This window comes from Helianthus annuus, chromosome 14, assembly GCF_002127325.2.
Source record: "Helianthus annuus cultivar XRQ/B chromosome 14, HanXRQr2.0-SUNRISE, whole genome shotgun sequence".
In the NCBI taxonomy this organism is placed as follows: domain Eukaryota; kingdom Viridiplantae; phylum Streptophyta; class Magnoliopsida; order Asterales; family Asteraceae; genus Helianthus; species Helianthus annuus.
The window spans coordinates 6,906,219-6,918,776 of record NC_035446.2 but is presented as its reverse complement, the minus strand read 5'-3'; the positions used below and the strand labels follow the sequence as shown (position 1 = coordinate 6,918,776).

The window sequence follows — 12,558 nt, the reverse complement described above, 5'->3', positions numbered from 1 at the left end:
GGTCATGAATCAGTGATAGAAAATCTTGTTATCTGAGATCTGTTTTAGTTGCTTGATTTGAAAAATGAAAGTGGTTACGAGTCCAATTCAGATTTATTAGATTTTGCTTGTGGTATCAACATATGGACCGATATGTATAGCTGAACAAATCTGTGAACATGTATCTAATTGTAGAATTTTAGTGTAAATGGAAATAAAAAAGGGGGCATTTAGAATGTTCGAACATCAACTGCTATAGTGTGTGATGTACCTGATAATGATAAGAAACTCTAAATATGTCTGATGGTTTTTAAGTGATTTCGAAAATAGTAAGATTAGGGTAATAGATTGTGGAATTTGATAATATATAAATTTGTGATTCTTGGTCTGAATAAGATTTCTAGTTACATCTTTGGTGGTCCTTGTCATGGTACTGACTTATTGGTGGATTTGGTATAAATAAGAGGTAAAAGCATCTATGCCTAGAAGGATTAATGTATTGACTATTTTGTATGTGGATTCGAAAAGAAGAATTAATGTTAACTGTTTGAATATGTGGTGAAATATTTGAAAATACATGCATTTGATCTGATTGGTAAGTATAAGAAAATTGGAAACATGTTAGTGAAAGTTGATTGGATAGTAGATGTTTATGAATTTTGATTGGATAGTACTATTCTGATAATTCTAGAAGCATCAACATGGAACGAGTCGAGACCTCAGTGTTGCGACTCGAGACCATCAACCAGACAAGGCGCTCCAGGAGCCGAGACCAGCACAGTTGCGACTCGAGATCTCCTGATTTCGACTCAAGGCTGACTCGAGACCTCAATGTTGCGACTCAGAAATGCAAAGCTCGAGATCTTCGGCAGCAACTCGAAATCGCTGGGTTGCGACTCGAGACCTCATAGTCTCGAGTCGAGACCACCTTGTCTCGACTGGACCACTCTACTTCGTTATTGGGCTGCACAATGTGATATCATGTTTTGGACTGTGTGTTACTGTTAACTGTTTAACTGCTCGTATGTTAGGACAAACCCAATAACGTATAGGGTAACAATGTAACATGCGTGCTACGTGTTAGATGCGTGTACTTTATACGTGACATTACTTGCTTACGAACCTAATGGATATTAATAACCATAATAGGGTATGGTTGACCAACGTAACACAAGTAAATTGACTACCGAGCAAAGCAAAGGTGAGTTCACTACTTTTTACTTAAAGCATGCGTTCCCGGTTGTTGGGAAACGGAACGAAACAACTTTTACTGGGTTGGAATTGCTTACTATCTCCTTGTGAGGGATGCGGTATTTCTATCTCCTTGTGTGGGATACGGGTAACAACAATATCCCCGGTGAGGGATACAACTTACTTTTCTTCCCTTGTTATTGGGAACCTTTAGTTAATTACTGTTTATACGGATTGCAACAAACGACACTAAACGAAACTCTATCACTCAAGTCCCTACTACATAATACCGATTAGTCGCCGGGGCCAGGCGAACGGGTTATTAGTTGATAGCGCTATTTAGGTTTTACCAGCCTCACACCGTGCCCGCGTATGGGATCGGGCGTGAACTAATGTACTCAGGCATCCGTCAATGATGATAGAACATTGACATTGGGGCATCCTGCGGAAACGCAACGGTTACCTAGTGTTCGGTATTGGAAAAACAGTTTAGTCGCTAACTTTTGGGGTAGCTCCCCATGGCATGTATAAACGGGTAAATTGACTGATTAAAACAAGTTTTTGGAATTAAAACTGGAAAACTGCAAACACGTCAACTCGCCAACATTATGTTGACACTCTACTGCATGCTTTGCAGGTTGCTCGATACAGCTTTGGACGGACGTTGCAATCGGATGGAGTGCGTGGTTCGTAAGTAACATGTTAATAAACTTGCGGTTTCAATTATGATAAGTTTTCTTCCCCTTTCCGCTGTGAACTTAAACTCTGTTTTGAAAAATTTAAATTAGGTCACTAATTACGCTAATGTTTATAACCATAACTAATCCGTTCAAAATAATTAGTGGCTAAGATCCTGGTCGTCACACGCCTCGCGGTAATACTCCGCGTGTGGATTTTGAGGGTGTGACAACAACCCTCCTAAAATATTTAGAACACCCCTATACGTCCTAAAATACACCCCGTATACGAAAATCTGTCCCGAATACCTTTAATTTTATTAAATAAAATAAAAACAAAATTTAATGGTCTGTCGCGGGGAGCGACCTAGTGCCACCAGACGAAACCCTGAGCTGCCACGTGCCAGCATCGTGTCAAACCTACACTTCTGATTCGACCAAGCTACGCCCTACACCCCCTAGCTCGCGGGTCGCGAAGACCCTTGTGGTCTCTTTCGTGAGGCGCGAGGAACTCGAGACCAGACCCTAAAAATTGGAACGATCGGCATTTCATTTTCGTCGTTCAAATCTCGTGCTTCTCTCTCAATTTCTGAATTATAGAACTAATATCGGGTATTATACCCACTAAAATAGTGAAGCTCTGCCTCGATTTAAGTATCATAACCCCCGGTTACGTATTAGATACGCTGCCCGATTGATCTAGTGCTCCGTAACGACTGTCGAGGCTCTGCCTGACGTAGGCGTTGGAGTTCTGTCTCGGGGAGGGAAGAAGGAGGGTGGTGGAGGAGAGGTGTGGAGGAGGGGTTAGGGTTTTCTTGAAGACGTGTGTTTTGTGATATTAGGAAAAGATGTAGAAGATGTTAGAAGAGGGTAGTCCATATCTGCACCCAAAAGAGGTCAAACGTCTGCGTGTGGTCTGCGTGACGCATACATAAGAGGAGGTAACCGTAAAGGACGTGCAGTTACTTGAGAGCTAAACTAGAAGAACATGAACACCCCACAAAATAGGGATCATCGTTCCATGTCTAGTTGATAAACATAAAGCGAGAGCAAGGCACTTACAGCATTGCATCCGCTACCGCAGAGGTTACAACTAGAGTTGCGGCCACTGACATCTTCAGTCACGGTCTCAAAGGTTGGTTCGACACACCAACAGGTGGCAACCAACCCTGATGACATCAGAAAAAGGTAGACCATACTACCGGATCAAAATCCTCGGCTGAGAATTCCGCATCAGGCGGAACTTGCTCACCGGTATGGAAGAGACGTCACACGACTCTACCGGATCCCGAGCTTGATTTACTTGAAGCAGGAGCCACCAGTCTGGCCTAGAATCATCTCCAACTTCCAAAGTACCTACTTGACCTCATAGTCCAGTATTCCTCCCACATGCAACTTGCATGAGGAAACAACACTAGACTGGGGGGACTTGAAGGGGTATGGTCCCAGATCTCACACCAGCATGGCCGCGAATGACCATTACCCTTATCAAAAACCCCCACCGGCAAGAACTTATCTGTGTCCGTGCGGGCACGCGCGAACACAGCGGTCGAATCTAATATGTCAAGTGATGAGAAGACTTACCTTGTGTATGAAAATGGGTGTACACATAGCGATGCGGCCTAGCACCGCATCTTATGAACATTTTCGCCACGACAAGGGATCTGGACAGCAACAACAGTCACCACAAGTGGCGATGCGGCCTGGCACCGCATCCCACAGTCTTGGCCTGAGTGAGAACGCGGAAACAACAACAGTTACCGCAAGCAGCGATGCGGCGCGGCACCGCATCCTGCCTACGAGGCAAGTGGGACTGACATCACAGTGGAAGTGGCACCAATGACAGTCGCATGCCAGCCCATACGTAAGCAACAGACTGACACCGCAGTAGGACGTGACTTCACCTCCGCGACCGACAAGCCTGACACACCTGCATAAGGGCGGCGCGTTGTTAGTCTAGCCACTCAATTACCCTCCTTCACTCCTCGGCTATAAATACCCATCCAGAACCAGGTTTGAGGTATCGCTTATCAGCTCTCTCACTACTACTATCACACACCTTGCTTCACAAGCAAATTACTGATTCTCACGCCGGAGAGTAGTAACAAGGAGCACCCCCCACACTACAAGAATTTTGATTAACAGCGGCGACATTAATAGCGGCGACATCCAATATGTCGCCGCTATTGGTCCAATCCGCAATCCGGTGTCGTTGTTAAACCCTAGCCACACGATTCATAGCATCATCCAACGGCTGGGGTTTCCCCAGACTAATAGCGGCGACAGATTCCACCAATAGCGGCGACAGGATGTCGCCTCTATTGGGCCGACGAATAAAACCAGCGCCAATACTTCCCTCCACCTACTTTCCCCCAAATCTTTCCACTTCTCTCCGGTGAACGAAAAACTCGAAGAAACCCTAGCAATTTCGGCAGCCACGGTGAGTTTTATGTTGATTTTTTTTGTGTATTTTGTTATATAGGTTGTTAATTTCATGGTTCTTGGTATGTAGTTTCTCCACCGGCGCCGTCTTGTCTCCACGGCCACCACCGGCACCACCACGTCTCCACCGGCGCCGTCTTGTCTCCTCGGCCACCACCGGCACCACCACGTCTCCTCGGCCACCACCGTCAACACCTCTTCTCCTCGTGCATAACAAGGTTCGTTTTGTCTCCTCTTCTCCTCGTCCATATTTTGTTTTTAGTCCAGCCACACTTTGCAATGTAGGAATTAATGTTCTAACTAATTAATTCAAGTATTCTTTGTAAAAAAATCTACCTTTAGATAGTTGAATTGAAGTTGTATACAAATGGATTGTGTTAGGTTACCTGCAAATCAAGAAATTACACCCTTATTTAATCCATAATTTAGTTTATCTTTGATACTTAGTTCAGTTAATTTAAAAAAAAAAGTTTCAGTATAAATATTTTTGAAAATTGAATTGTATATCCAACATAAGTGAGTTTACTTAGAGATGGTAAATAAAGATGGCTTCATATTTTTACATTCTCAATGTAGTTTTCTGTGATATATATCATTTACAGTACTAAATATCAAGTTTTCTTAGAGATGGTGAATAAGGATGGCTTCATATTTATACATTTTATCAAATATCACAACAAGTTTTCTTAGACATGTCGCCGCTATTAGCTTTAGCGGCGACAAAACGGACTATTAGCGGCGACTTTTGTCGCCGCTATTAATCGACTTTCTTGTAGTGTAACTTGGAGAGTTTTGTGCGGTGCGTTAGTCCAATTGTTCCTGTGCAGCTTTTGTGTGAGGTAGTCTTGAAACCCTAAAGTTTTAGTTCAATATGGCTATGTTTAGAATTATATTTTTTATATTTGTACAATTTGTAAAATAAAAAAAAAGCTTAGTGTATATGCATCCGTGTGTGGGAAAAGGCTAATTTAAAGTTGTATTCTTATGTAGTTATGTGTTAGTGTGTTAGCTTAATTTTTTGGTCAATTGGACTCATTGACTTTTGAAAAGAAGGATAGTTACTTTTTCTGCACAGTCATAAGCTGCAAATACATATTAAATTATTAAGTAATTAAAGGAGTATATTATAGTTCATATACATTAAGAAATGGTATGCTTGTTATTTTTTTTTAAATTTATTATTCTATATATGTGTGTGGTCAATTGGACTAATTGACTTTTGAAAAGAAGGATAGTTAGTTTTTCTGCATAGTCATAAGCTGCAAATACATATTAAGTCAAAGGAGTATATTATAGTTCATATGCTTTAAGAAATGGTATGCTTGTTTTTTTTTAATTTATTTTATGTGTGTGTAGTATATTTTGTTTATTGTGTAGTATAATTTATTCTTGGCCGCGACATCCTTCATAATTTGGGCATTTTTTTTAGAAAATATGTAAAAAAAGAGTCACTACAAGAATAACGATCAACAGTGGCGACGTTAATAGCAGCGACATCCAATATGCCGCCGCTATTGGTCCAATTTGTTTACCTTTTTTCGACCATATTATTTGTCCTATGGTTTTTTATTAAATAAATAAGTTTCACTTCCCATATAACTAGACTTTCTCTAGTTATGTGCATGCAAATGTGTGTATAAGATTATTAAATGTTTTGAAAGGTACATGGGGTTGATAATTAGAATTTAAGGGGCGAAAACATACAAGTGACACACAACTCTACACATTCTGTTTACAAGTAGCAAAACTTCATGTCAAGTAATGATGAACTAGCTTTTACCCATTGACCCGCATGATATTTGCTCTATTCTTTTCGAAAATTCATACCTAAACCATAATGAGCTTAGAAATACCCGCCTGAAATTGATTTAGAAATTAATTTCAGGTTGTCCCCGTTTAATTTGGGACTGCTTTTTGAATACTTTATCTCATTTAGGATGTGAATGTGTATTACATGATTGTTTGTTTAAGAAGGATTCGGTTATCATTTTCTCTTTGCTCCTCGGGTATATATATTCTTACATATATACTTGGGAGCTAAGAGGAAATGCTGCCGAATTTTTCTTAAACAAACAACCATGTAATACACATTCATATATGAGATAAAGTGTTCAAAAAGTGGGTTTAGCAGCCTACCCTTGTCTTGCAAACCCTAAATTAAATTATCTTTCAGTTGCATAATGCCTATCGATAAAAGCTGGATTGATTCCCCACTTCAATCAGCTCACTACCAGCAAGGACTCAGGTCTTTTATCGCGATGTGCGAAAGAGTGCTCCCCAACCATAATGAAGTTAGATGTCCATGTTCCAAATGTAAATGTTCCGGCTTAACAACCATCACAAAAATGAAACTCCATTTGGGGCGTATGGTTTTTTGGAAAGACTACATAAAGTGGGACTATCACGGCGAAAAATCTCGGCCTGCAGTTGTAGAAGTAGATAATGTTGTGCCACAGGAGGGTATGGAAAACGTTATTGAAGACATTAGGGGGGAGCGTATGGAAGAAGATACAGATCGTAACCTGGAGATGTCGGGTGGAGAATCTAACGGTGTTGATGACGATTTTGAAGACATAATAAAGGATGTTGAATCTGAATTATATCCTGGTTGTACCAAGTTTTCTACCCTTGACTTCTTAGCAAAGCTTATGAATCTAAAGGAGACGTCCCATTGGACAAATACTTCATTTGATGGTCTACTAAAGATTTTGCAAGAATCAATGCCAATAGGCAACAAGATTCCCCCTACGCATTATGTAGTTAAGAAGAAATTTAAGAAGATTGGTTTGGATTATGAGATGATAGACGCGTGCGTAAATGATTGTGCTCTCTTCTGGAAAGAACACGAGTCATTGCAAAATTGTCCCGTTTGTAATGAGAGTCGTTGGGTCGATAAGGACACAAAAGGCACGAAGGTAGCTCGCAAGGTGTTACGATACTTTCCTTTGACGCCTAGACTTCGGCGTTTGTATTGTTCAAGACACACGGCAAAAGATATGATATGGCATAGTACGGGACATTCAGAAGATGGGACCATGCGGCATCCAGTTGATGGATCTTCATGGCAAGACTTTGATAGGAAGTACCCAAACTTCGCGATGGAGCCACGAAATGTTCGCTTGGGGCTTGCAGCTGACGGTTTTAATCCGTTTAACGGTAACGGACCCTCGACTCATAGCACATGGCCGGTTATACTCACCACATACAATTTGCCTCCATGGCTATGCATGCGGGAGTCCACATTCATGTTGACCTTGTTGATTCCTGGCCCTAAATCACCTGGGAAGGACATGGATATTTACCTTAGACCGTTAGTGGATGAGCTTAAACATTTGTGGCACTCAGGTGTACGTACTAAAGACGCAACAACAAACGAATTCTTCACAATGAAGGCGGCGTTGTTATGGACCATAAACGACTTTCCAGCCCGTAGTAGTCTATCAGGTTGGAGCGGACAGGGCTACATGGCATGCCCGACTTGCAACGAAGACACTCCTTCAATGCGTGTAACTGGTAAATGTGTGTATGTTGGTCATCGCCGGTTCTTAGATGCCAACCATCCATGGAGAACAAGTCTCGACTTTAACGGGAGACCCGAGACACGAGGCCCTCCGAGACAGTTTAGTCCTGCTGACATAGAAGCTCAACACGATCGTCTACTTCATCGTCTACCAGGAAAGCATCCATCTTTTGGAGGTGGGAGGATAAGCCGAGCAGATTTCGAGCTGAACTGGACCAAACGAAGCATATTTTTCGAACTTGAGTATTGGTCTTCTTTGCAGCTGAAGCACAACTTAGATGTAATGCATATCGAGAAAAATGTGTGCGACAGCTTGCTTGGTACTCTCTTAATGAATGAGAAGACCAAAGACACACCAAACGCACGAAACGACTTGCAAAAACTAAATATCCGGCCGACACAGTGGTTGAAACAATCGGGTAGCAAGTTCTTAAGCCCCCACCCAAAGTACTCATTCAAGTCCGATGATCGAAAGCTTTTCTGTGAATTTATAAAAAATGTTAAACTCCCAGATGGGTTTGGATCTAATATCAGCAAGAGGGTGACAGATAACAATTCTAACATTACTGGGTTGAAATCTCATGACTGTCATATTCTCATGCAACGTTTGATACCGATTGGGGTTAGAGGGCTTTTGACAAAAGATACATCTACACCAATGGTAGACCTTTGTATGTCTTTTAAGCAACTTTGTTCCAGAACACTATTGGTTGAAGATATGAGGAAAGCAAAGGATGACATTCTTACCATCCTATGCAAGTTAGAGATAATCTATCCTCCGGCATTTTTTGACATTATGGTTCATTTACTTGTGCATTTACCTGATGAAGCGATTGCGGGAGGTCCAGTAGCTTTCAGATGGATGTATCCATTTGAAAGGTACATGAAAAAGCTAAAAAAGTATGTCAGAAACCCGACAAGGCCGGAAGGTTGTATAGCTGAAGGTTATGTGCTTGAAGAAGCTCTAACATTTTGTTCAATGTATCTTCAAGATGTTCAGACTAAGTTCAATCGCCCAGATAGAAACGAGGATGTTGTTGTTGAAAATGTAAGTTTTGGGTGTTTGAGTCTAAATGTCGTCCGACAAGCGCAACGAAGAGCAAATATCTTTCAACCACTGAAAAAAGCAAGATGGAATGGTTTGTTCTCGATAACTGCGCAGAAGTCAGGGAGTACATGAAGTGAGTGTTCCTATCTTTACTTTTCGCAATATGTTTATGTTAATTACTATTTTCTCTTTCTTAGTTGCTTATATTTGTCATTAATGTAGTGAGTTCATATCTACACATCCCCAAGATGATCTTAAAACGAAATTTCCGGAGTGGTTTCTTAATAAGGTATAAAACATATATAACACGCATTACTCTACATCGGATAGGTAATACATATATAACAAGCATTCTTACTCTATATTTGTTAGGTCCATTCGATGAAAACACAAAATTCTCTAGAATTCCACCCAGAGTTGTATGCCCTTTCAATTGGTGCGAAAATAAATGCTGAAACTTACGCTGGTTGCATAGTCAACGGTGTTAGGTTTATGACACTTGAACGTGATGCAAAACGCGCAACGCAAAACTCTGGGGTAGAAGTGGTCGGAGAGAACGGTGTGAAATTTTATGGCCAATTAGAAGAAATTATTAAGTTGAATTATACAAATGGTTATTCTACTGTCCTATTCCGGTGCAAGTGGTTTGATACTCGAAGGGGTGTAAAGTATGACAATAATATCACCAGTATAAGCACTGAACATGAATGGGACAAAGATGATCAACTCATATTTGCTTCGCAAGCCAAACAAGTGTTCTTCATCCAAGAACCGTCTCGAAACAAAAAAAATAAACCTAGATGGGTAGTCGAGAACATTAATCATCGAAAAATTTGGGATCGACCATTAAATGATAACCGCGTCGAGCCGGTTAAAAATGCTGATGACGACTTAGAAGATATTGACATTGTCCACAACAACTCTTCATCTGACTGTCCACTTGTCATCGACCTGACCCAGTACTTTCAAATTGGGTCTTCTCATGTTACTTCAGGTGAGCCTGCAACTGAAGTTGGTCCCCCAACGACTACCGTCGATGAAGTGTTGGAGGTCGAGACTGATGCTGATGAGGACGATCCCGATTATGACATCGAGTTTGATTAAGAGAAAACTTGTTGTAATTTATATTAGTTAGTATTTGAAAAACACTTGTTGAAATATTTATCTGCATATTAGTTAAACTTGTTGTACTTTCTACTAATTTCTATTTGATACGCTTGTTTTAACATTTGTAACTTTTTAGGAAATATGTTATCTTTGTGGTTTGTATTTGTTTACCTGATGGCGGATGTGATGCCCCGAGAACATGGGGGAGACGGAGCTGGAGATCCACCAAATCCGGATCCTTTTCGGAGAGGGACGCATGAGATTGACGGTAAGTTATCAATTATTATTTAGTACTTTTATTACATTTATTATAAATGATGTCACTAATTATATTTAATTTTATTTTAATTGCAGCGGTTCCCCCAAGGAAAGTTAGGGGGAAAGCCAAGAATCAAAAGCTTCGCCGGATGGTCAAAAGGGGTGGGCGTGTCTCTCTTACATTCGACAGGGATGTAACGTATACCCCTGTTGGTGAACCGAGCGACTTATTTTCACGCGAGGCGGGTTTATACATGTGGCGGACCATCCCTTTTGATAGAATAGGTTGGGGGAAAGTTCCGACTCCTTATAAGGAGGCCGTGATGAACCACCTAAAGGTAAATAAGTTAGGCCATTTATTGGTGTTAAACGGCTGCATACGGGTGCAAAAACGCAGCCGTTTGCAGCCGTTTAAAGGCGCGTTTACGCCTACAAACGCAACAGCAAACGGGTGTAAAAACGCAGCCGTTTGCTGATGCGTTTGCAGCCGTAAACGCGCCGTTAAACGGCTGCAAACACAGCAACAAACGGCTGTGTTTTTACACCCGTTTGCTGCTGCGTTTGCAACCGTAAACGCTAGGTTAATGTTTTAACGTTTTTATATAATGTTTTAACAATTGTATTTAATTCCTAGGAGAGTTTCAATTTCGATGAAGTTGAACAGGATTTGGAGGCGTGCGACTTAAAAGGCGGCATTAGACAAGTGCTTATGAAGCGGTACTCCGACCGCAAGAACTACGCTAAGAGAGAATTTCGTGACAATGGAGGTTATAACGATCTCGAACGTGCAAGGGCACACCACCCCAAGGACATGCCTCATGAAAATTGGCTGAAAACAATTGATCACTTCTTGGACCCCAAATATATTGCAAGAAGTGAGGCAAACGCAAGAGTCCGCCAACTTCAAAAATTCCCAAACCGTGGGGGTACATCATCATACAGTAGCACCGCCTACAAACATGTAATGTTTTATATGTGTATGTTTGTATGTTTATGTTTATTTAACGTCTCATCTAAATTTTAATGTTAAATAGGGTTTGAAACGTCTTGATACGTACCGCAAAACTCACACCGATAAAGATGGGAATTTTGTTGACCCGGTAGCCGAGCAGAATTATGTAAGTATCTATCTAAATATATATATATATTTATATTTATATGAGTAAATTACAACCGATGTCCTTTACGTTTGTACCATTTTAACTAAAGATATTACAGAGTCAAAGCTGTAAAAAATGGGTTTGAATTGCTGTTAAAAAGGGGGGGTTTGGATTGCTGTTAAATGCAGTTAAAAATGGGTCAATTTGTTGTCAAAATTAAACTAGTTTAGCACTAAAGGACATAGGGTGTTAAAAACTAATAACATAAAGGACGGAGCCTGTAATATCTTTAGTTTAAGGACACCGGTTGTAATATGGTAGAAACGTAAAGGAAACCAGTTGTAATTTACTCTATTTGTATTTATATTTAATCATCTTCGTAAAATACAGCTTAATCTAGAACGCGAGATTATGGGCGGAGAAAGCAGCGGTTCTAACCAGCCGAATGAGGTTGCCGCGTTTCAAAACGTTTTGGGTGATCGACGCGGATGGTTCCGGGGGCTTGGGCCTAAACCTTCGAATACGCCATCGAACACTTGTAATGCGCAACCTCAAACCGCACAACCGTTTTCGGAGGTAAACTATACAATTTGACTTCAAAAATATAGTAAACCAACTATATGTTTTTGCTAATAATATTGGGTTTGATATGTGTTAATGTAGGAATACGTTTCGACTTTGTTCCAAAGTCCGGCGTTCATAAACCAACTTGAATCCTTTCTTGCGGCGAGGGGAAAGCAAGTCGCACCCGACGATGAGTATGACGATGAGTATGACGATGACGACCTAACTTGAATCCTTTTTTCCGGTTATTTTGTACGGATATTTTTTTTAGGATGTTATTTTTGCGATTTTTTAGGATGTTTATTGTATGGAAATGTTTTATGCGATTTTAGTACCTAAAGCATTATGTTTATTTAGTCCGTTTGTGTTGCGTAAAAATTAGAAATCGGCAGGTTTGTTCATAACAGGAAACGCTGCAAATGCAGCAAAAACCAAAAAAAAAAAAAAATTGACTTTTAGCGGCGACTTATATCGCCGCTATTGAGTCAAAATCATTAGCGAAGACAGGTTTTAGCGACGATATATGTCGCCGCTAAAAGTCAACATCATTAGCGGCGACAGGGTCATTAGCGACGACAGAAAGCCCTTTAGCGTCCAAGATTTAGCGGCGACTCAATAGCGGCGATTTGTCGCCGCTATTACTTTTAGCGGCGATAAATTGGACTATTAGCG

General features: G+C 40.8%; 2 protein-coding genes across 2 annotated transcripts; both read left to right on the top strand.

Moving 5' to 3' along the window:
* The first annotated feature begins 6,469 nt into the window (after nt 1–6,469).
* Nucleotides 6,470–9,961, top strand: LOC110906375. The gene is made up of 3 exons (XM_022151518.1): nt 6,470–8,973; nt 9,080–9,146; nt 9,230–9,961. The coding sequence occupies exons 1-3, from the start codon at nt 6,470–6,472 to the stop codon at nt 9,959–9,961; spliced, it is 3,303 nt and encodes a 1,100-aa protein (XP_022007210.1).
* Nucleotides 9,030–12,203, top strand: LOC110906376. Its single transcript, XM_022151519.2, has 6 exons — nt 9,030–10,232; nt 10,319–10,560; nt 10,857–11,183; nt 11,257–11,340; nt 11,713–11,898; nt 11,986–12,203. The coding sequence occupies exons 1-6, from the start codon at nt 10,106–10,108 to the stop codon at nt 12,115–12,117; spliced, it is 1,098 nt and encodes a 365-aa protein (XP_022007211.2). The 5' UTR covers nt 9,030–10,105; the 3' UTR covers nt 12,118–12,203.
* Nucleotides 12,204–12,558: the final 355 nt, after the last annotated feature.